This window comes from Pithys albifrons, chromosome 5 (assembly GCF_047495875.1).
Source record: "Pithys albifrons albifrons isolate INPA30051 chromosome 5, PitAlb_v1, whole genome shotgun sequence".
NCBI lineage: Eukaryota > Metazoa > Chordata > Aves > Passeriformes > Thamnophilidae > Pithys > Pithys albifrons.
The window spans coordinates 270668-294635 of NC_092462.1; the positions used below are offsets into that span (position 1 = coordinate 270668).

Consider the following 23968-nt stretch of genomic DNA (forward strand, 5'->3'; position numbering starts at 1 on the left):
GATACATCCCAGCTACCTCCCTCCTGTCTGAGGGCCAGCACAGTCACACTGATGTACAGAGGCACTTGTCATCCAGGCAGCTGGGGGAGCAGCTCACACGAACAGGGCAAGTAAGGCTGACGTACACTGTGTAACTGGTGCAGCTCAGTTGGTAAATAACCAGGCAGGGTCCTGACTCAGCCAGCAAACACTCCCATAGGCACCCTTCCTGCCCTGCAGTCTGACAGCAGCACAGACAGGGGCTGACCGCAATAAAATCCCAACCTACCTCCTATATGTGGTGTTTCACAGAGCACATCCTCCAGAAGGTCTAGCTGGAATTGGCAGGTTGGTGTACGAGTCTTCAGCAATCTGACATTGCACAAGGCAGTGGAACACAGGACTGTAGCTGAGTGGAAGAGGTGCAGGCAAGAAGGAAAACACCCGAGTTAGACTGGAAAGTACCTCTGATGGTCCTACTTCCTGCTCAAAGCATGGACAACACCAAACCCAAACCAAAGCTTAGGCCTCTGACTGGTCAGGTCTTAAAACCTCTCATGAGAGTCAACTGGGCTGCCCTGCTCAGTACTCAGCTCTGGCTTTGTAGTGACAAAGTTGTTCTACATCCTGCTGCTGCCCCTCCCAGCCTCAGGCACGCAGCCAGCCCGTCACCCTGTCCCTTTGGAGCTCTGAACCCAGGGAGGGAAAGCCCTTCCCCAGAGATCCCATATCCATTCCCCTCAGTGCCCACAGGGCATCCTGGACCAGCAGGGACACTTGGAGGCTCTGCTCTCCCCATGCTGGCTGTGCCACAGGGACCTCTGAGCTGTCTGACCCACCCTGAGGGCTCTCCTGCCCCCACCACCCTGACCTGCATGCCGAGAACCTGCAGTCTCACTCCACAGTGCTCCTTTCCTCACTTGCTACCAAAAAGCAGAGGAAGAATCCTTCCCCAACTTCCTGGTACCACAAGCTGCTACCCAGCCCCACTCTGGAGCCTCCATCTCCTCTCATGGCAGCACCACTTCCAGCCAGCTCTGCTCTCCTGTGTCCTGACTCTTAGCTGCAGGCACATCATAACACAAGCTCCACCAAAGGTCTGCTATTTCCTCACCTGCCCCTCCTTGTGCTACACAGTCCCAACCCCTCCTTCAGCTCTTTCCTCCACAAAGCTCCTCTAGGACAGATCCCAGTCCCACATCTTCCTCCTGCTCCCTTTGCACATCCCTCACATCCCAGGAGCAGTATTTCTACCTCTCCCTGCTCTGTGTGCCCAGCTCCAGGCACAACCCTCTCCCACCAGCAGCATATCACCCAGCTGATCCCCAGGAAAAAAAAGAGGGGAACCTCCAGGTACAGCCCTTAATATCAGAGACCCACCATCAGGGAACAACAAACAGCTGTTGGCAGCGGCAGGTGCACCCAGAAGCAACCTAGAGCAGTGATCTCCACCTAAGGAAAGCAGAACCTGCACAAAAAACCTAATTACTAAAATAAATGCTCAACTGGGAAACTCCTCAAATTGTAGGTAGGAAAAGAAAAGGAGGAAAAAAGGGGAAGAAAATTACAAATAAAGTGGCAAAAACCACAGAAAGAAACAGTGAAAATTTGCTGGAAGAAGCACCAGTAGCAATAGCAGCAAAGAAATCTTCCTGGTGAAAAAACATAGAGGAGTGTGTTTTTATCCCACATCCAAAATTTCTCCCCAAATAAACAAACAAGCTGGTCTCTACAGAGCATCCACATTCCTCCTGGAATGTCCCCTCCAGCCCACACCTCCTCACAAACAGGCATGATAACCTGCCAGAGGTAAAGCAAGACAAGGAACAGACCCAAATCCCAGGGACTTTTGTTAGGCTCACAGTTGAATTCTGTTGGGTCAAAGGACAGGCCAGCTGCGTGGGCATTGCTGCTGCTGCTGCTGTGGGGCACACGGCTCTCCGTGACTCTTCCTCACCCAACCTTGCACGCTGGAAGAACCTGGCACAGATGACTTCATGAAACCAAATTAGAGGTCATAGACAAGAAAGGACATTGCCACAGCTCTGGCGTAATTAGGGCCCATCATCATCAAGGACAGGAAATTGGCACATCTGCTTTTTGGGCTGCTGATCCAACAGCGGCTTGGGCGCACTGTCCTGCTGCAGTCCACTGGCCCTGCATAAACATTGACCTAATTGCCCCTAACAGTAGTACAAACAGTTGTTTTATCATTCATCCTTCCAGTTGCTCTTTCCTTATTCTCTTCTAGTCCTGGGAGGACACAACTGGCTTCACAGCACAATGTTCTCTCTCTCTCTCTCCTGCAGTGACAAAGGCATCAGGCTGAGCGGATAAATATTTGCCTCTTTTCACCCAGTGTGACCCTAAACTGAGCACAAGTGATGTTTCTATTTGGATGCACCACAGGAGGCTTTGATACTGTTCCTCTGGAGTTAATGAAAACTCTGTCCCAAACTGGGTGGCTGTGGAATCATGACCTGCGTTATTTTAAAAATTATTTTTCTCCATATAGTCCTCAGAAACATGCCAGCCCTTTTTGGGGATGCACTGGTCTGCAGGGAGAAATCCTGCCTACTCCTTTCATCTGTCTCCTCTGGGCTCCTCTGTTTCCTGACAAGACCAAAAAGGGTCACCACAGCTCCAGAGTTGCACTGAGCTCCCACCCTGGTGAGCCCTGGGTGCTCCTCTGAGCCAGTTGCACCTCCCATGCCAGAGCAGCACTTCCATGTTTTCTGTTCTGCCTTTTTTGCTCTCCTGGGCCAGGAGGGGTTTATTTTTATTCTGTGGTGGTTTGCACCAGGGCAGCCCATATTTCCCTCTTTGTTTTCATTCCTTCTGCTCATCTGAGCACTGTGGAAACAAGCAGCTCTGTGCCCCATCCAGGGCATCAGAGAATCACACCAAAGGATAACAGAGCCTGGTCCACCTCTGCTGAGACAGGAGTGAGTACCAGGGATCATCCCCAGCTCCTCAGGGCAGCCCGTGGGCCACTGCACCACAACAGGAACATTACTCACACATTTACACCTTCCCTCTTCCAACATATTTCTAGTCCTCAGGTTTCCTAGTTTTCAGAGAGTTAAGGTTTTTTCCTCCGTGTGTTTTCATGTGTATTTTCAGTGGGTACTGAAAATGTTTCATGATGTTAGAAAGGAAGGTTACTCAGGAATTCTGAGCTTGCATAATTCCCAGATTTGTCTAGACAGATACTTTCCATCTGGATGATGCATGCAACACCACAGGGACACAAGAGCTCCTAGAATCATAGAATCAATTGGGTTGGAAAAGACCTCCGAGATCATCAAGTCCAACCCTTGGTCCAACTCCAGTCCCTTTACCAGATCATGGCACTCAGTGCCACGGCCAATCTCAGGTTAAAAACCTCCAGGGAGGGTGAATCCACCCCCTCTCTGGGCAGCCCATTCCAATGCCTGAGCACTCTCTCTGCAAAGAATTTTTTTCTGATCTCCAACTTCAATTTCCCCTGGCAGAGCTTGAGCCCATTGTGTCCCCTTGTCCTATTGCTGAGTGCCTGGGAGAAGAGACCAACCCTCACCTGGCCAGAACTTCCCTTCAGGGAGTTCTAGACAGTGCTGAGGTCACCTCTGAGCCTCCTCTTCTCCTGTGTTACTTAATGCTGTCCTTGTTATTTATTCATTTCTACACTACTTTACAGGATGAGCAGAGACATGAGGCTGCAGCTGTAAAGCATACAAGGATTTGTACCTAATCCTTCAGGAGGCAGCTCCCAGACAGCTCCTGCATGTTGTATAACTGCTGGAGTCCTTCTGCTTCCTCTTCCTTTAAACAAAGCATGAGACCTCCATGTGAGGGAAAATATTTTCATATAGTCTGCTCAAAGTCAGGTTCTGTTTTAAGCTGGAATGGCTCAGTGGTTCCCATCAGCATCACCTCACCTTAGGTTTGCACGGCTCACAGTGTCTGCAAGTGCTGTGGAGCGGAACCTCCAGCTCTCCCCTTTCCCTTTCCAGTGCTTCTGGGCCACCTGGCAGAATGGCAACCCTGGCCCTTAGTCAGAAAGGAGATTTAATTAATCAGCACTGTAGCTGCACAAACAGACACACCCAAGTTCCATTTTTCCCAGACAAAATTTTGGCAATTGCTGAGCATCCTGCAGAAAGCAGCCTGGCTCACAGCTGTTGGGCAGAGGTGTCCTGGACCAGAACAAAGCCCTCCTGGCCTCCTATAGCATATGGAAAGGGCAGCCTGTGTGGCCCCCGAGCTGCTGTTTGACTCTGGTCCTGAGGTGACCTCACCCCAGTACTGAAGGATTTCCCACCCTCAAACACCACCTTTTGCTGCAGCATTCCCAAGGACCCACGGCCAGGCCAGGCTCACAGCCAGGTTACACTGAGGGAGATTTTTGCTCCAACTGCTCACTCCTGAAAAGCAGAGTTCAGTTCGGCACTCATGCCGCTTGCCTGAGGTCTTCCCATCTGGCTTGGGCCAAAAAAGGTGGGAGTGGGTCGATGTTAAGGGACAACATGTGGGGAAATCATCTGCAAAGGCTGGAGACAAAGAAGGGATCTGTATAACCCCAAAGGTGCTGTAAGCTGTTCTGTTTACTACTTCATCTGCAGTAAATCTTGGCAGTGGACTTATGTTCATCTGCACATTGACCTTCCATGCGAAAACTTCTGCTTCTAGTCCTGGGTTACTTTAAAGCTGCATTTATTTAAGACTTCTGTTTTAAACAACTGAGGACAGTTCCTCTCTAGTTCCTCCCTTTTCCCTGCTGTCCCAGCCACCAGGCTATACCACAGTACAAGAAAGCAGTGCAAAGAAGGCCCTGTGAGCTCCACTCCAGACCAACAGGTCAAGGAGCGAGGGTTAAGCTGTTGCTTCTCCAGATGTGGAGCCAATACCCAGAGGCAGCAGAAGAGCTGGTGGCAGAGGTCTGCAACCAGCCTCGTCCCCTCCTGCTGCTGCAACACCATCTTTGCCTCAGCACTGGCCAGCTGCTGAGGCTCCATCCAGCTCCTTGGATATCAGGAAGATATCAGCCCAGCTCCAGGAGGCTGCTTTGCTAGTGTTTGTGTGTGCACACAGCGGGACACGCCTGTCCCACTGCGGCTGGGCACCCCGGGCCAAGGTTTACGTGGTGCTGGGATGCTGTAGGAGGCTGGGAAAGAGCCAAGCATCGCCGAGTGAATTCTGGGAACCAGGAAAGGAGGCTGGGTGCTTCTATGAATGAAGCCAAACACAGGCAAATAGCCACGAGCCGCTGCCCTGTATGTCCTCTGTACCCATCTCCCTCTCATCCACTCACTGTGGCAAAATGGGCATGATTTATCTGCAACTTCAGCAGAAACCACAGCCTAAAAGAGGAATTCACACACTTGGAAACAGAGTGAACTGGCAGGGGTGGCTCATTCCAAACAGTGAGTCTTATGTGCCTAAAGCAAGATTTCCAACATCTGGATAACGTGACACATACTCCCAGGCGAGGGGAGTGCTTGGGGGTGGCTCATGCAGCTTGGAAAGCTGGAGTGCAGCTGCTTTTGGGAAGCTCAGCAAGCCTGCTCTGCCGCCTCTGAGGAGAGGGAGAGGCAGCACTGCACGGCCTTTTGCTTGGTTAGGTCTTTGGCAAAGCACAGGTTGCTCTGACCTTAATCTTCCATGTTTTGTGCATCCACAGGGACTGTAAAATGCTGCTTGCTTGCCCTTTAGCCTTGCTGCTCTGTAAGGCATTAAGAAGTTCATGAGCCAGATCTCTGGCTGACATAAATCACTGTTGGCCCATAGACTTACACAAAATTTCCAACTTGCATCACAGGGACGCTTGGTTTGGTGTTTGGACCTGCACAGAGGAGGCTCTGACACGGAGACATCAGGTCAGAGCACTGTGGCTTCAGGAAACCGTCCAGAGATGGCAGGAAACGGGATGAAATCAGATGAAAGGAAAGCTCTCCAAAAGGATGACTCTGACTCCGACTTCCTCATCTCCTCTTGAGGGGGGAAGAGCCTCGAGATCCTTTTTGGAGCAGGTGATGTGTCCGATTCACCTCCACGGCCTGCGGGAGACACACGATACCCGCCAGGTCATTTTTTCGTCGTTTTTGCTTAACACACACACACACGCCGCCCCTCCCCCCCCAACTTAGGTGTTTGTACACACAACCCCGTCAACATTACATTTATTTGGGGCTGGATCCCTGCCTGGCACGCTGGCAGCGAGGCGGTGACAACACGAACCCCTCAGCGCGGGGTCGCCATGGCGAAGGGGCGGCGCGAGCCCGCCCGGCCCGGCCCGGCCCCCGCCCCGGGCGCTGTGGGGAGGGAGGGACGGAGGGCCGGGCCGGGCCGCGCCGGGCCATCCGCGGCGGCGGCAGCAGAGACGGGCGGCCACTCCGGCGAGCGGCAGGACGGCAGCGCCCGCCTGCACTGTCCGCAGGCTCCATGGCGGAGGCCGTGCCCTTGCAGCTGTTGCCGCCGCTGCTGCTGCTGCTTCTGCTGCCGCCGCCGCCCGCCCTCGCCGTGCCGGCCGCGGACGAGCCGTCGTGCCACGGAGCCTTCGATATGTACTTCGTGTTGGACAAGTAAGGGAGGAGGGAGACGGGAGAGCGGGCGGTGATCGCCGCCATCGGGGATCGGGGGGGCGGCGGCGGCGCCGCTTTTGTTCGGGGATCGGAGGGGCCGCGCGCGGGGCGGCCATGGTGTGCTGAGGGGACACACCGGGCTAGGGGAGCTCTGAGGGAACATACCGGACTGGGGGCGCGCTGAGGGGCGGGAGAGGTTCGCTGAGGGGACAGACCGGGATAAGGGCGCGCTGAGGGGCCGGGAAGCCACGCTGGGGGGACATACCGGGCGGGAGGAGCGCTGAAGGGCGAGGGGGCCGTGCTGAGGGGACATACCGGGCGGGAGGAGCGCTGAAGGGCGACCATGGGGCGCTGAGAGGTGCGCTGAAGGGGCGGCCATGGGGCGGTGAGGGGACACACCGGGCTGGAGTCGCGCTGAGGAGACACACCGGGCCGGGGGGCGCGCTGAGGGGCGGGAGAGGTTCGCTGAGGGGACAGACCGGGATAAGGGCGCGCTGAGGGGCCGGGAAGCCACGCTGGGGGGACATACCGGGCGGGAGGAGCGCTGAAGGGCGAGGGGGCCGTGCTGAGGGGACATACCGGGCGGGAGGAGCGCTGAAGGGCGACCATGGGGCGCTGAGAGGTGCGCTGAAGGGGCGGCCATGGGGCGGTGAGGGGACACACCGGGCTGGAGTCGCGCTGAGGAGACACACCGGGCCGGGGGGCGCGCTGAGGGGCGGGAGAGGTTCGCTGAGGGGACACACCGGGCCGGGGGGCGCGCTGAGGGGCGGGAGAGGTTCGCTGAGGGGACACACCGGGCCGGGGGGCGCGCTGAGGGGCGGGAGAGGTTCGCTGAGGGGACACACCGGGCCGGGGGGCGCGCTGAGGGGCGGGAGAGGTTCGCTGAGGGGACACACCGGGCCGGGGGGCGCGCTGAGGGGCGGGAGAGGTTCGCTGAGGGGACACACCGGGCCGGGGGGCGCGCTGAGGGGACACACCGGGCGGGAAGTTCGGGAAGGTCCCGCCGGGGCCGCGGCGCACACCGGCGGGTCGGGGGTTCGGAGAGGGGCGTTGGAAGCTCTCCTGGTGCTGCGTTTGCGGCCGGCCTTGTTGGAGGAGCGAAAGCCGCAGCATCTGCCGCCCCTCCGCGCCTCGCCGGGCTGTTGTGGGGTGGTTCGTAGCCGCGGTCGCCCTCAGGGCCGGGGCGGGTCGGGGCCGCCTCACGGCGGGGGACAGCGACAAATCGCGACTAACTTACCGGCGTCCGCCGTCCCTCGGCGGGCTGGCTGTCACTCCGGGTGTTTGGAACAGTGAATATCATAAATTTCTCCCCGAGATGAGGCCGCTCATGTGCTGTGCTTTTTTCTCTTTCAGATCTGGGAGCGTGGCAACGAACTGGCGTGAGATATTTGATTTTGTAAATCAGCTGACAGAAAGATTTGTGAGGTGCGTGGTGCTGCCTGTAACACCCGGGGTGATGCTGCGGTAATTCCGGGCTGTGATAAACACCCCCCCGTGCTTTTGCAAGCTTAGGGGATGTGTTTCACAGACACCATAAAGTTTGGCTTCTGAGACCCAAAGTGCTGGAAAATGTTGGAAACTTTAGCTTAATTTTCTCGTGCTTGGAGCACAGCAAAAAGGTGGTAATATGCAACTTTAAATACTTAAACGCTAAAATTACTCTCAGATGTGATTTGATTTTTTTAAAAAACTTTCCACAAGCCACATGCCTCATTTTTGATGGAGTGCTGCTCCCATGCTGCGTTTGGAGATCTATATAAAGCAGCATTTGGAATACATGTTTCTATATGCATAAATACATGGTGCAGGTCAGAAGGGAGAGAACACAGTGGAAAAGCTGAAACCCAGAGGAAGCCCATGCCATATAACAGTGCATTTGTTGTTCATACCTGTAATTAACTCGTTACTGCCAGCAGTGTTGTCTGGCAAGTCCTGCTCCCTGCTGTGAATCCTGACTGACTGCTCAGCACAAACAGCTGAGGATTGCTGGGATGCAGCATTTTGCTTTAAAAAACAACAAAACTCAAAATAAACCAAGGGAGTCCTCTCAGACACAGGCAGAGACACTGTGGTAGGTTTTGTTAAGGAAAACAAAGTGCAGTGTGCAGTTGTGATCTTGTCTTCCTAAAAGAGAGGTACAATTAAGCTTGTAAAATTAAATATAGTTTGTTTTCATCTTGTAAAAAGCAAACTTCTTAAAACTTCTGTCAAGGGGAGTGACAAACTTGAAAGTTGTTTTGTAAGGTCTAGAATTAAAAAAAAAAAAAAAAAGGTAAAAATAGAGCCTGAGGAGATACTGCAGCAGCACTTCTTGGGCTAAGTGATACAACATTTGCCCTCCCTTAGAAGGCAGGTGCTTGTACAGTGAAAATCTTTCAATTCAGCATCTTCTCCAGCCAAGTGACACTCCATCTTGCAACAGTTGCGTAGAGGTCTGGCTGCCTTATGGTGCCACTGTCCCAGTGCCTGCAGAGCACAGCAGGGATGGGATGGCTTGTGCAGAGGGTAGTTCCGTGGTGGTCCTAAAGAGAGGTTTGCTAAAACACGACTTGGAGGTCATTGCACACAGAGATGCATCTCTCTGGGCAGTGATGCAACTCCCAGAGATGGGGATTGCAAGTATTTGGCAACTGAAAAGATTGCTAAGCCCATGGTTTCGATTTTAATTTAATTTAGGCCATTTCAGATTTTTGTACTTGGAGACATTATGGATCAACTGCAAGGATGGATCTTAAATCCAAGGTCTGTGCTATTCTGTGCATGTAATACTTGCATTCCCACCATGTCAATAGTTTTAAGTTGCATCACTGACATCAGTGAACTGAAAACATAAGGTCATTCAGCCTGCAAGTGTTACGTCGTTACAAACATTATTAACCTGTTAGTTAATGCTGATACGCATATCCAGTGAACTATAAAGTTACTGAATATATTGGATTTGTAGTGAATAAAAATTCAAAGCAGGTAGGAGAGATGCTACAAATTACCTTAGAAAAGTTCCTGTCTTGGGCTTCCAGAGCATCAGGCAATTCTTTAACATTTTCCACTGCTAATTATATGCTTCTTTGCAACCTTGTTCAAAGAGACAGGAGAGCTTCTGAAAAAAAGATTGAATTCAGTCAATTTGTACAGTATTTCTTTTTCCAGTGGCATTTCTGTGGGTACTTTCAGGAAAGTTGATCTCAAGTATCACAGCTCTCTGTCACTGAAACAAAACCAGACTCACCCTAAGAGTTTATGTGCTGTTTTTTTGGGGGCTGAGGCAGCCATCAGGCCCTGGTTCTGTGTCTGGGGTGATGTGATAACCAAAAAGCACAGTTGGAAAATGACACCAACAGCCTGGAAAGAAGGGGAAATGTGTTAATACCCAGAGCAGGAGGGAACTCTGAGTCTATGTTTGTGTTACACCAGCAACCACAACAGCACCAAGGGATGTGTGTTACCTTCTTTGTGTGGGGAGATCATATCCTTGAAGTTCACTGAGTCAAGTCAAGCGAGAGAGAATAAGCAAAAATCTTTCAATTCCTCTCCTTTTGGGTTTGTAGTTCGAAAGTATGTTCCTAGGAAGCAGGAAGATAAAGATAGTGTGCAAGAAGCTTGAATAAATGAATGAAATGCTCTGCACCTGTATGTTTCTCTGACATGTATATTTTTCCCTCTTTTCCTTTTCTGCAGCCCCAAGATGAGATTATCGTTTATCGTGTTTTCCACCCAGGCACACGTCATTATGCCGCTCACTGGAGACAGGTGAGTGCACTGCTTTTCCAGTTCCCCCTTGCTCCCCTCCAGGGCTCACACCCAACCAAGGAGCAGTAACAGATGTGGAACAACAGCAACTGTTACTTCTAAGTAGCTACTCATGAATCCTCCATGCAGAATTGATTTAATTTTGTGATCGTAACAATGGACAGCCTCATAAAAGAGGAAGGAGTGGAATGATGGGAAAGAAATGCTTGCTGTTAACTCTGCCACTGCTTTGCAGAACAACTAGCAGTAGTGTTTTCATCTCTGCATGACTCTGCATCTCCCTTGGCACAGCAGGGGAATGATTCTTGCATTTACTGTTGTAAAGCCAAGTCCGTAGATAAGTTTTCAGATTTTTTTTCATGTCTAGGAAAGGCATAAATGTTTCCTGTAATCTCACATAAGGGAGGTATTCTGTTTTGTATTTCCTAATCAGGACTTCAGAATCTGGTTTAGACAGTGGAATTGGTGCCACTGGAAGGGTGTGAGGTCTTCCTGGCACTGTGGTGATGTACAGATGTGCCTGAACTCTTCTTTCAGCTGATGGTTTCAAAGGCGTTGGCATTCAAGGCTGCTTACTCTGATTGGTAAAGCAAGTAAGGATTAGCAGCTGGGATAGCTCAAGGGTGGGCGTGGGGAGACAGAAGGAGGAAATCAGATAGAGAAGAGAAAGTTGCCAAAGTAATTACTGAAATCACAGAAATTTGGAAACTATCTTGTGGAAAGAGTGCTTTCAGCAGAGGACAGTGGTGTTCCTGTCGAGAGTCCTTCAGTGTTCTCTCAGCCCTGTCAAAACCAACACAATGACCTCCTCTCTCTCTCCCTTGTGTCCAGAAGCTACTGCAGCACGTAACTGTCTGGATTTTGGAAATGTGGATAAACCACTTAGGAATCATTCCAATTAACTGTGGCAGAGTGAAAGTGAGATGGTCTTTCCTTTCTGCTTCTTTTAGTAGGTCAGTGCAAAATGGGACCTGCCACAGTTGATTAGTTTCCGCTGTGGCTTTGTTGGTTTGTTTGTTTTAAGTAATACATAACAATAAGTGCAAGACTTTCTGAAAAGACCTGTCATTGACAACATACACAATTCATGCTACAGAAATGTCAATGACATCCAAGATGCCTAAAAATCCAATTCTAAGTGCCTCCTGTTTTAGCATTTGCACAGTGATCTGACTTGAGAACAGCCACTTCCCCCCACCCAGACTAGGATACTGGATTTGTGCTCTGTGGGCAGAGGCAAGGTTATAAGCCATTTTTCCAGATGGCTTGAGAAGGGTCAGAAGAGGACACTTGAGCCTATTCTGGGGCCTGCTGAAGTCAATGAAGTCCTTTCTCTCCATTACAATAGGCCTGTCAGTGGCCTGTTCCTTATCAAGCATGAGAGCTAGCACTGATAGCACACAGACCACTTGGAAGGCAGGGCAGAATGCTGGCACTTGGCCACGGGAGCACAAGTGCCTTTTTCATTGCCTGTCTGTGTCAGGGTTGGAGCCATGGGTAGAGCCGTGTTTTTCCTCAGAAGCTTCATTTAAAGCACAGAACTTGGCTTTAGTGCAGGGTTGGCTGATGCTTTTGTGAGCATGGAAGGGGGAAGAAAGTGCCACCCTTACTTTTCAGAAGGAATGACAGGAAGAATGGACAAGACCAGTAACTGTGACCATATCTACATAGGTAAGAATGGATAGCTAGAGTTGGAACAGCAATACTTTTAAATATTAAAGAAGTCAGCAGAGGGAAAACACAGAAACTGTCTGGCTCCTATGTTGTTCCTCCCACATGATGAGGATGCCAAGTACAGTGCAATTGTGGAGGGGTGATTTTGGGCTATTATGGCCTCAGTTTGTTCCATGCAGTCTGGACTTGCAGGCAGAGTTCGGCCCTCACTTCCTTGCTAATTCCTGAGTGTCAAGAAACCACAAGTCCTTCCTAGTAGTTAGATCAAAGTAAGGCAGAATTTTTTGTTTCAAAAGCCTTTGGCTTCTGGTTGTTTGTACAAAGTTCTTGCTGGGTGTACTGCACAATAAAGCTGGGGATACAAAGAAAGCCACATCATAGCGCCAAAGACCCCAAATTCCCAAATATTTTGTGACTATGAACAATGTTCTGTGACTAAGTCTGGAAACAGAAGTCACTGTTAATCACAGCACACAAAGTGCTATAACAAATGCATGGAATAACAACAACACTCAGATGGAAAAGCCTTCTCACAATGGTTACAGCCCATTTGGGACACACAAGCCTTTAAAGTTCAGCTGGAAAATGCACTAAGTGGTAAAAAAAGATTGGTGCACTCACATTTGAGGCTCACTGTTGGAGAGCAAGTGGTTTGGGAAAGCAGATACACTCACCAATACCATCCAGCTGGCACAACATGGCCTCTGCTGTTTCGGCCAACTGTGCTGGCCAGCACCAGTCCAGGTTGCTGTAAACCTGCCTCTGCAGCACTGACTGGTGCCAGTGACCAGGACTAGCCCTTCTGCCTCTGCCTGGGTGCAAGTCTTGTTGGAGATGGTGTTGATGAAGGTGCTAAAATAGGACACTTGAGTCCCTGGTACACGCCCAACTGAACCATACCGTGCTTGTCCGTAGTCTGGCGGCTCTCCAGCTGCTCCTGGTTTCACAGGGGACTGTCAGACATGGATGCAGTTGGGTTCTCTGTCACACGAGCTACCCCTGCTCCTGGGTCCAAGCAGCTTGCCAAAGCACAGCCATCTGCAGAGAGTGTGTTCTGCTGCGTGTATGAAGGACAGTAGAGTCAGCCACGGACATGGATTCCATCTGGAGTCCGTGCGGGAGGCTTCAAGTCTGAGGTAGAAAAATTATTATAACTGAACCAAACCCTTTGGAGTATTTAAGAGGCATAGAAAGCATCAAAGTCCTCCAAATGACACATCTGAGGAGGCTGCTCTATGGGGTTTCTTTTCACCACTATGACAGCTCACCTCATCTGGGATGGAGCCGTCCCTTTTTCTGTCAAAGAACACTTCCCCTTCTTGGTTTCACTAACAAGTTGGTGTGTTTTCCTGTTTACTGTACTTTGTTCTTAGCAGCAAACCCCAAGTACCTGTTTTGTTTGTCTCCTTTGGTTAGAGATCAGCCTGTTGCCTCGCAGCATGCAGCCTCATTCCTCACCATAAATACATGCTCAGGGAGAGCCACCATCTCCTGACAGTGCTTGTACGCTCAACACACTGAGATAGGTCAAGATTCCAGCACTTCAGTAGCTGGAATGCAGCATGGGAGGGACATACAGGACACTGTCCCCCACACCCAGAGCTAAGAACACCCCTTCTGGAAACTGCATGGATGTAACACCTGCAAAGTTTGTCTGGCTGCTGCTGCAAGAGCTGTCTGAGGCAGTTAGACAGCTCAGAGAAAGACCAGACAGGCTAGCTATTAAAACTTAGTTGTGCCTGTGCTAAAACACAGCAATGGGCTGCAGCACATATGCTGAGTTGGGAGGAGAGATTAAATTTGCACATGCTCAGCCCAAACACAGGCAGGCTGCGAGTTGCTGCTTCTGTTTTGCCTTCTCCACCTCACTCCCTTGGCTGACTTGCACCACAAAGCCAGCAGCCCCTCAGCCTTTGTTCCTGTTGCTGAGCTGTGCTGCCCCATGTCCAGGCACCCAGGCTGAGGGCAGGACTCTGCTGTCTCAGTACAGATGAGTCACACAACCAGGCCTTCTCCGGGGATTTCTGTGGCTACCAGGAGTTAGTAAAGAAACTAGAGAAGGGCAAGCTGTGAGAGCACTGAAGAGCAGGAATGGGGTTCCCCAATGCTGTGGCTGGTTGACTGCAGAGTCGCATTACCAGAATGGTGCAGGCAGACACGAGCTACCCTGCCCTGCCTTCCAAATGGGCTGGGGGCAAGTTTTAGCATGACAGAGTCCTCCTCTCCTGCTGCCTGCTCAGCCCAAGTCCTGCACCCACCCTGACCTTCTGACAGCCAGACCAGGACTCGCTCGTCCCTGACTGACTCAGAGCATGCCTGGAGTTGGTTCACATCTGGCTGGATCTGTCTAGTGAGGCTGTGCCCTGAGGGAAAGAAATGGTGACTGATTAAATGCAGCTACAAAAGCTCATGCTGCCAAAGATTTTCCTGGAACCCTTTGTAGGCAGAGGCCTGGCAACACCAGAGATTTCTGTACGACCGGGTCACAAGATGTTGCAGATAAATAAAACCGAACTGATTGTACAAAAGCTATTTTTGCAAAATGAAATCTGTTTCAGAAAACTGGGACTTGAGTTGCTGCTTGTTTCTTGGCAGCAGAGCACTAACGCCTGTGATGTGCTGCCACTCATTTCTGGCAAGCTCCAACTCTGTGGTTTATAATCTGCGTTCATACATAATCACTTGCAAGTTGTTTCTATAGATGCTGAATGTAAAATATTTGGATCGAGCAGATTGTATTATCTTACATAACTTCTTCCCTTCCATACATGCAGTGCCACATCTCTCCTTTTTACCCCTCCTCTCCCCGATTCTGTGATCCTGTGATGGGGAGCTTGTTCTAGCTATGAATTGTACTTTAGAACAGAGCTGCTAAACATAGAGGAAGCCCATTTGTGGAACAAATGATGAGTGGGTGGCATTCAGGCAGTGTGGCATATGCATTCTTTCTCATTTGGTCTGGCCTAAGGAAAGCTTTCACGCATCCTGCCATGTATTTCCCCTCCGTCTCCTCACCCCTGCTGGGTTCCTCTTTCTCACCTAGGTTTGTCTTAGTGTTCTATATATTCTGGCCCAAATTTTGTCCCTATTTAGTTTTCACTTGCCCCTTCCTACCACAGTTTTCCATGGATTTTACTGGAAATGTGTTTACAGAAGACTAAAGACCCTCCAGATTTGATTTTTCACAAAAAGCATCTCTGCCTTTTTTTTCCCCCCACTGGTGCTGATTTCACTGGAAATCATTCCTGTCGTGCTGTCTACCAACTTCTCCACTCTCATCCTCCTAAGTCAGTGAGCATCTCACAGATGGATCTGCTCCAGTGTCCGTGAGAAATCACAGTGCAACCATATTCTCCTGTTAAGTCTAAGTGAGCGCTGACCTGTGTAAGGGTGACATCTTAGCAAAGGTCATACAGAAAGGTAGTGAGACCCAGAAATGAAAAGCTGCCCTCAATCCAACTCCTTTTCCTTGGGTACAAAACATGTCTTGCAAATCCTGCAATTGCCTATTGATACTTGTTTTAAGGGCAAAAATTTTTTTTGCAGTTCAGTTCTACCTGATTAAATTCCTCCATATTGACCCAGAAGAACGTCAGGATAGAAGTGCTGTTTTAGAGGATTCCTTCTTCAATTGCAATGTGATTTGAAGCAAAATTGGTTTAGCTGGGCCAAATACACAGTGTAACAGAATTTTCACTGGGCTGCGTAATTCTGAGGCTTTGCCCCCTCTCTACAATATCTGCTCCACCTGAACATTTTTCTCTACTCGAGCTCTTTGAGTCACTGAGGCATATTGTGTTAGGTCTGAAATACCTCAGTGCCAGTCCTGCTGCAAATACACAACCTGCCTCCACGTGGGATCTCAGCCAAAGGCTCTAATAGACAGCTTTTCATTTCAGATCTCCTTTAGGATCAATACTACCTTTTCAATTGATAAACTCCCCCCCCGTTCCACATTTTGGATCACACTGTGTCTTACCTTTTTTTGTTTGCAGAGAGAAAATCAAGAAAGGTCTTAAGGATCTGGAGGAGGTGATACCAGCAGGTGAGACATACATACACGAAGGACTAAAACAGGTAGGTTTTACTTGTCTTCTTGCAATCAACACGTCCTCTGTTCTTACCCTTTGGTTAACAACCTGTAACACAAATGGATTGATTGTGTGCCTCAGTCTGTTACACTCAAATCTTACTCATTGCTGAAGTGGTCCCAGGGTTGCCCAGACATGTGCAAATGCCATGCAGAAATTAGCCATCACAGAATTTACCATATGGAATTTCTGACTTGATCCTTCGCAGCAGAGCGTGGATCTGTGTCATGAATCTCAGAGCTAACCCAGCATACCAATGACATGGTAAATACTCACTCGCAGCTCCGGAGGGCTGTCAGGCTTGCAGCGCCTTCTAGAGCGCTCTCCTTGGGGAGACTTCACTGCACAGAGCAGCACTTGCCAGACAAATGCTCTTCATTACGGGGTTCCCAACTGCCGATATTTTTTTTAGTTCAAGTATACTGTGCAGTTTTGCTGAAAGCTCAGGCCCTGAAGGTGAGGATCTCAGCTTTCACTGCTACAGACAAATGGGTACTTCCTCTGCCTGTGGAGCCGTGTTGGTAACAGAACTGTGTTCTGAAAAGCTGGGCAAAGAGTTCTGTTGTTGTTTTAAAAAAATAAATTGTTTTTAAGCCATTTTTTTATAACTTGGAACCTACTAACTGCATTTGAAATCCAGGGGGTAGCAAAGGAAACGGTTAACAGTGGATCTGAAGAGATCTGCCTGAAAGACATGAGTGTTGGCAGGGATTGATGGTTTAGTGACCCCAGGTCTTTGGAGATGGGCTCACTGGTGACTGGAAAGGACCAGTGAGGGATTTCCCTGCTGGTATTGAGTTCAAGGCAGTCAGAGGATTGTCACGAGAGATGGGTTTGAGGATGAGACAGTGTTATTTCAGATGCTGTATTTGATGCTTAGAAGATGCATCATGGTTAGAAGTTCAGGTGCAGTTTTAAGCTGGATGATTTTTTTTGTTGTTTTTAGGCCAATATGCAAATTGAGAAGCAAGGAGCCTCGAGGTTCTCCAGTATCATCATTGCACTGACAGATGGCAAGCTAGATGGTCAGATTCCCTTGTATGCAGAGAAAGAGGTGAGCCTGAGCTGGGAACGCGCGCCATACCCTGCAAAGTTTGCATGCTGCCTGTTGAATAAAAACATGGTTATTTCTCTGTTCTGTTACGGGACAGGCAAGGAAATCCAGGGACCTGGGAGCAAGAGTTTACTGTGTTGGTGTCCAGGATTTTGAACAAGAGCAGGTAAGAATAAGAACATCAATATTTTAGAGTACTAGGCAGTACCTCATCCCAGGGGTTACATAGTTCATGTTAAATAGTATGGAAATTAATTTTACTTACATTAAGCAGTGTAATATCTTATCTGGCTCAGGAAATACACTCAAAAACGTGTACAGAGACATAAATAGAAGGAGTGGGCGTTGCATTCACTGCCAAGGAGAACCATTGGAAATCCCCTTGCCAGCTGGGAGCTGCTGGCAGAGGGAGCAGGCAAAACCCTCTCCCTGGGATGGCAGTCGGGTCAGGGTGCTGGTCACACGAGCACAGGAGCTGTAGACAAGGTTATGCAGCACGTAACAGCCTTGGGATAAGGAACACAGTGCGGGATCCATGTCCTTCACCGATGGAAAGCTCTTCCAGAGTTGCTGGGTCTCCATGAAGCCTGTAGGTTCCATCAAAGGGACTTAAATGGAGAAGTACACAGAAGGCTCTTTCCTGTGGAAGGCACAGAGAAAGACTTTTTAGTGGAAGGCAGAACAAACAAGGAAGGTAATTCTGGACAGAGTTATGAAATGACTGTCAAGCCACAGGCCCTGAAAGGTTTCCTCAGTGTGATGTTTGCTACAGTGGCTGCCCACCATTTTGTTAGCTGCAATCAGCAGTAGCAAGTCCTCCTATTTAAAAACTTATACTTAGCTATGAGAGAGCTCTCAAGTTTTCTTCTCTTTGCAGAGTTGCTAAGAGTTGTTTTTAGTCATCCATTTAAATTTTAAGGGTGAAAATCAGTGTGATGAATTTAGTTTGCCAGATGATTGATGTGTTTGCATGTGTTTTCTCTCCGAAGCTGGAAAGAATTGCTGATGTGAAAGAGCAAGTCTTCCCTGTCACTGGAGGATTCCAAGCACTTAAGGGGATAATCAATTCTGTGAGTACCAGGCAATAAGTTTTTCATTTCCTCCAGATTACAGCCCTCTCCAGTCTCACTTACTTTTCTAGGCAGCACCGAATCCTAAATCAGTAATTGCAAAAGGTGAAGTTCCCTCATGCTTATGTGGTTTGCAAGAAGGGATCAAACCAAGAGGAACGTCTTTTAAACTACAGGCTGTGTATTTTATGCAAGGTTACTGGCAAAAGTAAAGTCAAAATCTAAAATCAAATCTTTTTCTGAGAGATCCCACTATCAACCATTTCCCTTTCCTCTCTTTTAATAACAAAAGGATACGACTCACAGGATATTACACAGTCACAAATTTATCACTTCCCTTGAGCAGTGTGGTTTTTGTGCATGTCAGTGCAACTACTTGGCTTCTATTGCTTAAAATAAATGTAATTTCAGAATCTTCCTTGCACATTCTAAAGAGAGATCATCAGCCTTTTGATGCATTGACATTTATTCTTCTGAAGAGACAGTGCACCCCATGTGGTACTGCTTAAAAGCTTCACTGTTCAAAATCTCATTCTATGCCATTTGAAACACTTAGAGGACTCAGCTATGGTGCTGGTGAAAATGATGCAACCTTGAAGCCACTAGTGCTGTGCTTATTCATAAGAACTGAATATTTAGGCCCAGCTGATGATGTTATGTTTCAAAGTATACTGCCCTTGGAAATGTGTCTGTCAAGATAGAACCATATCGAGGAGTACAGACATTTGCATTCAGCATTTCCCCCTCAGCCAGGGTCACTGACCTGCAGATTGAGCCTTCCAGGGAATCAGATCTCTCGCTGCTCTGGTCCTTTGGGGCAGCAGCAGGAGTGCAGTCCCTTGAGGAGACCGTAATTCAAGCACATGATGATTAGCACAAGCTGTAGGACCCCCCCCTTCTCAGCCAAGGTGCTTTTGGGCAGTGCAGTGCCCACCTACCTCTGTTGTACGGCCCAGGAGCTCTCAAACGCCTTCGCTCCTGTGTGGGCAGCAGGGGAAGCTTTTCTCATGAGATCTGGCATGTGGTGCTTGCACAAGCCTCAATCCAGCTGCTTCTGCCACTGGTGAAAAACCCAGGTGTAAAAATCCCAGATGTGAGCCTGTCATAGCTGTAGAGCAGGATCAGACACACAGAACAGCAGCACCTTGTTGTGAGGCAAGAGCTGAGCACTGGCAGGAAAAGCAGACTCGGGTACACTGTTCTACAACTTAAATGCAAGGTCTGCTCCTGCAGACTAAGCTCATGAGTTGGTCCAGGGTTTATTTACAGCCTGGAGCTGCAGTGGACACGTCAGCACTTGGCTTTGGATAGAGCACGGATCAAAGAATCTACAGACAGGGTTTTTGCTTTGTTTGGTTTGGTTTTTTATGTGTGGGTTTTGTGGGTTTATTTTAATGGATATGTGGTGGCTGTATTAACATGATTTTTTGGTATGCTGTAGTTATAACTCAGTTTTCTTTGCAGAGGTTTTGAATAATTTTGACAATTCATTCTCATAACATTGATAAGCAGAACTAACTGAACATGAAATAGTCACAGTCTTCCTTTTTATTACTGTTACAAACTCATTTCAGTTTGCAAGTTAGCTAGAGAATACAGACTCAGAGACACTTCTAAAGGGAAAACTAGTTTCAAACCAGATGAACATGAGTTACTCAGGTCACAGATGTGCAGCAGCATTGCTCAAAGGGCAGAGTCAAAGGTGCAGCTGTGAAACCCTCCATGAACATTGCTGTACAATTCCTGTTTAGAAAAAACACAGTTTTCAGAAATGGCAGCAATACAACAATTAAAACCCCTAAGCAAAATTAGAGCCCAGAACTGTTGAGTAGCAATGAGGCAGAAGCCTCTTCTACACTGATCTCTCCAGGTAGGAGATTTTTTGATTGCAGTCTTGTTAAAATTTGTACTCTATTCCAGGAGAGCTGAGCAGTTAAACTGCATTTGTTGATGGTAAAGTGATGAGCTTTATCATAGAGTGTCTGGTAGTAGCTCCTCTTGCAATTGCTTGCAGTCTAAGCACCTATTAGAATTTTTTTCTCTGTGCAGATACACAGAATAGGTTTAGTCGTGGCCAGGGATTAACTCTGAAGATAGTAGAGATGAGCATTTAGAGTAACTCTGCCTTAGATGCTGGAGAGCTCACACTGAGTTTTGAGCTTAAGTTCAAATAAAACCCCAGGGAAGTGGGAAGGGTTTAAGCACCACCACACTATGTTCCTGCTGAACAGCATCAACTACCAATTCCAAGGCTCTGCTCAGACCCCTGAAGAGGGGGCTGCTTTGTCAAGTTTCCCGCTCTGCCAGCATTGCTAATACCCAACTTTACAAAGTCATAACTAAACAGCATTGTCAGGGTGAATAAATCTAAGCAAAACTCTGGAGCTTAAAAGCAAAACGCTGAAGGCAACTTAGTGTGCTCTGAGAGCTGTTAGTGATGGGGTTTGGCTGGTAATCACACGGAGCGTGGCCTCGTGAGAGACCCAGGGCAGCGCGCACGGCGAGGCTTGGGGAGGGCACAGTTTGTCACCGTGCGCAGTTCAGTGCTAGATAAGAGAAGGAAACCCTCAATTAAACACAAGTCCTGCTGATTTGTGAGTGAAAGTTGTCTGGTTGTCTCTGCAGGCAGAATTGGACAAGGCTCATGCTTTTAAAAGTTAGGTTAAAGGAACTCACTTCAGTAACGTTAGAGTGTGTGACAGCTCTGAGTAGACAAACACATTTTTATGCTAAAGTGAGTTGACAGCACTTAATAGAGAAAGTTAAAATATATTTCGTACTTAGGAAACCCCACGAAAACTTAACAGATAAGACAACAGGAACTAATACATGCAGAACTATAGAGGAAGTAATCAGTTCAAAAAAAGGTCAGCCTAGAGTTCCTTTATGTTTTGTTGCCACAATTTCTTAAGAACTCTGTCCAGGAAGGTTTATAAGTTTCTTAAAAGAGGTCTACCTGGGTAGGACTACAAATAGAATTGCTAAGCTCTCTCTGGTTGTTCATTTTGCAGGTGCTCAGTTTTTTTGTTCGTTTCACCTGGGAAACTGAACCTTAAAAAAGAAAGGACAAAAAACTCCAAAATTGATGAAATGACACGAACTGAGCAGTTGGACCACCCAGAATATTGTAAACAGAAGCTAAATTGTCTCCAAGTTGGCTGAGCCCCTTGGGGAAAAAAACCTAACCCTTAGCTAAAGCTGTCAGTTTGTGCAGGAAAAGTTGCAAATATGGATACTTAAGGATCCATCTGTTGTTGAAGGGGCGACCTGGGGAGAAGTTTGCAGGTAGAAACTTCCACGCTGATGTGGAGTTACTTAGACCCATCAAAGGAGTGCACTGAGAACAGTGAGACTGAACAAAGGATTAAATGCACTCAGGGTCCTTTAAAAAGTATATTTGCCACCTACCCAGGGGCAGACTCTGACTAAAGGGGTGTAAGCAGAGAGTGCTATAAAATACAGATTCTCTGCTATAAAAGTATAAATTCTCTCCCCTAAAGCACAGTGGGTGAAGTCTGCTTCTCTTGCAAAGAGCAGTCAACAAAATCCCTCTGGCATTCAGATCCATTTGGACACCAGTGGAGGATACCTACTGACTGTCCTGGGGGCTTCCATGTCAGCTGGATGGTTCCTGTGTCACTGTCCATGGCAGTGCATTCCTACCTCGGAGTTACAGGGATTGGTGACAGCCAGCTCAGGGGGGCCCGAAGGAGCCGCCGCACAAACCGCTTGTGGCAGCTCCCGGTGCCTGGTGGAGTCACTTCTCATCCAGAGTGTGGGGACACTCAGCAGGGAGAGGGGTCCACAGGATGCCCACAAGTCTTGGTGACAAGCAGACCTGTCCCTGTTTGCCTCACTAGCACCAAGTGAGCAGGGAGGGAAGCCCACAACGTATGTTGGACAGCAAGGTAGTGCCTGAGAAAGGACAACACCAAAGTCTAGCACGGAGGAGTCAGTTCTGTTGAGGTTGGCAAGAACTGTTTTGTGTGAGGAACAATTTCAGCCTTTAGGTTTGTAAAACTCACTGTGTTGGCTTCCCAAAGATGCGCTTCAGCCTCTCACCACGAATGCAATGCCTTGTGCTCTGTCTGTGCTGGCAGCAGCACTTCCTCCAACTGACCTGGCTTTGGCACTGGGGGATGGGGAGTTATTGAACTTGCACGAGTCCAGCAGCATCTCCCATGGGTACCTGCTGTAAGGTAGCAGAGTTCGTGTTTATGGAAAACAGAAAACTTACCCACTGCCACAGGTGAAGCTCCAAGGTTGGGTAGTGGAGAACACTTGATTCCTTATCCCTAAGATGGGAGCTCACCAAGTTCTGCTCTCTGAACCACTCATGTCTCAGGGGCCAGATTGCTGGGTACGGAACAGTAATTAGAGACTACATAATTTTCAAGTAGTCCCTACTTCTGTCCAGCCTGCCCAACTCCCCTGAGCTGAGCTGCCTCCCTACACTGCCTTGGTCACAGCGTGCTGAGCCTGCTCCCCATTTCCTTAACTGCTGTCCCTCGGCTGTGGATGAGGGGTCAGCCAGCTGACTGCACACGGTTAAGATTTTTCAAGGCCAAAATCAGCTTAAACGGTTCATTATCAATTATACATCAACTTAATTGGATCATTTCCTGTAGGAAGAAAATATGCTCAGTTTATGTGCTGGGAATCCAGGAAGCAAACTATTAGACATTTAAGGGGGGAGGGTGGGCGAGGAGAAATGCAGCAAGTTATCATTAAAAGAATTATTCTGATTTAATCAGTCATCTTCTTTAATCCCCTTGGACGGTCTAATCTCCAAGCTGCACCGGGTGCAAGGTTCAGAACTAACGCCGTGCTATGTTTTCCATGTGATTGAAGACCGAGGAGATAGTTTTGGGAATTACTGCATGTAGTTGTTAAAAGGAATCAATGGCCTGGAATAGAATGCTTTCTACTCTACCCTTCACTGCCGTGCAGCCCTTACTTTGACATTCTCTGACATATTACAAACCATATAATGTTCTCCTGGAGCACAGTGAGCTTGATAAGCCAGCACCGGCACTGACACGGCCCCGGTTAGTGTGAGCGTGCCTGTGCCCTGTGATTGGGATGGAACTTGTCAGCCCTCCCTGCACGCCTGGCAGCTCCCTTACATAAGGGCTGCTGCACAACGTGCTCCAAAGGAAGCAGTCGCAGGTCCAAACAACATCCAGTGTTGCATTAGTGATAAGTTGCTTTGAGCCAGATTTTTCTAACTAATGGGAAAAAACTAAACAGCCCAAATAACTATTTTCCTGTTATGGAAAGTAACAGTTTTTCTTGATTCTTGGTTACATTACTCGGTAAGTAATGGGTTTAGGGTTGTTTTTAGTAATTTGGGGGTAAAGGTTCCAGTGCTGTTAAAATACGCAGCTCATGACCCACGGTTTTGTCATCTCCATTTGCTTTCCTCAGCGACTGCCAATGAGGTACCACTCAGCTTTGGTGTAATTAGAATATTCTCACTAACCTAACACCGCGCCAGGCTTCTCTCGGGTGGTGATTTTATGCAAGACCATATGGCTCCGGGATTTTTCTCTTAGAAAAGGGACAGGATAGCAGCCTTCCCCTTCCCCTTTGTCCAAGGGAGCAGGCCAGGCTTGGCAGCGAGGTGCAGCTACGAGCACAGATGTTTGGCAGCATAGGGAGGTAGGGCCTGTTAGATATTAACTGCTGCAGTTCCTTCTCTTTGTTGGAGACAAGCACCAAAATGGTGTTTTCAAGAACAAAAAAAAAAGCCTGTGTTTCTTTCCATGTTACCTTGAGTCGATTGAGTTC

At 48.6% G+C, this 23968-nt stretch overlaps 2 protein-coding genes across 4 annotated transcripts in view; one reads left to right on the forward strand and one right to left on the reverse strand.

Moving 5' to 3' along the window:
- PRDM8 (PR/SET domain 8) overlaps nt 1–7954 on the reverse strand; it is a 28485-nt gene extending 20531 nt beyond the window's left edge. For 2 of the 3 annotated variants that reach the window (XM_071555284.1, XM_071555281.1), the window contains exons 1-2: nt 7780–7954; nt 5755–6017 (exon numbers count right to left, since the gene is read on the reverse strand). The gene's annotated coding sequence lies outside the window, so the exon portion shown is untranslated. Of the gene's footprint in view, nt 1–5754; nt 6018–6138; nt 6245–7779 lie in introns of those variants that run through there. The other variant, XM_071555282.1, reaches the window with a different exon arrangement.
- ANTXR2 (ANTXR cell adhesion molecule 2) overlaps nt 6283–23968 on the forward strand; it is a 77096-nt gene continuing 59410 nt past the window's right edge. The window contains exons 1-7 of the mRNA XM_071555287.1: nt 6283–6542; nt 7896–7967; nt 10218–10289; nt 15959–16040; nt 17001–17108; nt 17206–17274; nt 18098–18178. Of these exons, the coding sequence (XP_071411388.1) occupies nt 6403–6542; nt 7896–7967; nt 10218–10289; nt 15959–16040; nt 17001–17108; nt 17206–17274; nt 18098–18178 (624 nt within the window). The 5' untranslated portion in view covers nt 6283–6402. The remainder of the gene's footprint in view (nt 6543–7895; nt 7968–10217; nt 10290–15958; nt 16041–17000; nt 17109–17205; nt 17275–18097; nt 18179–23968) is intronic.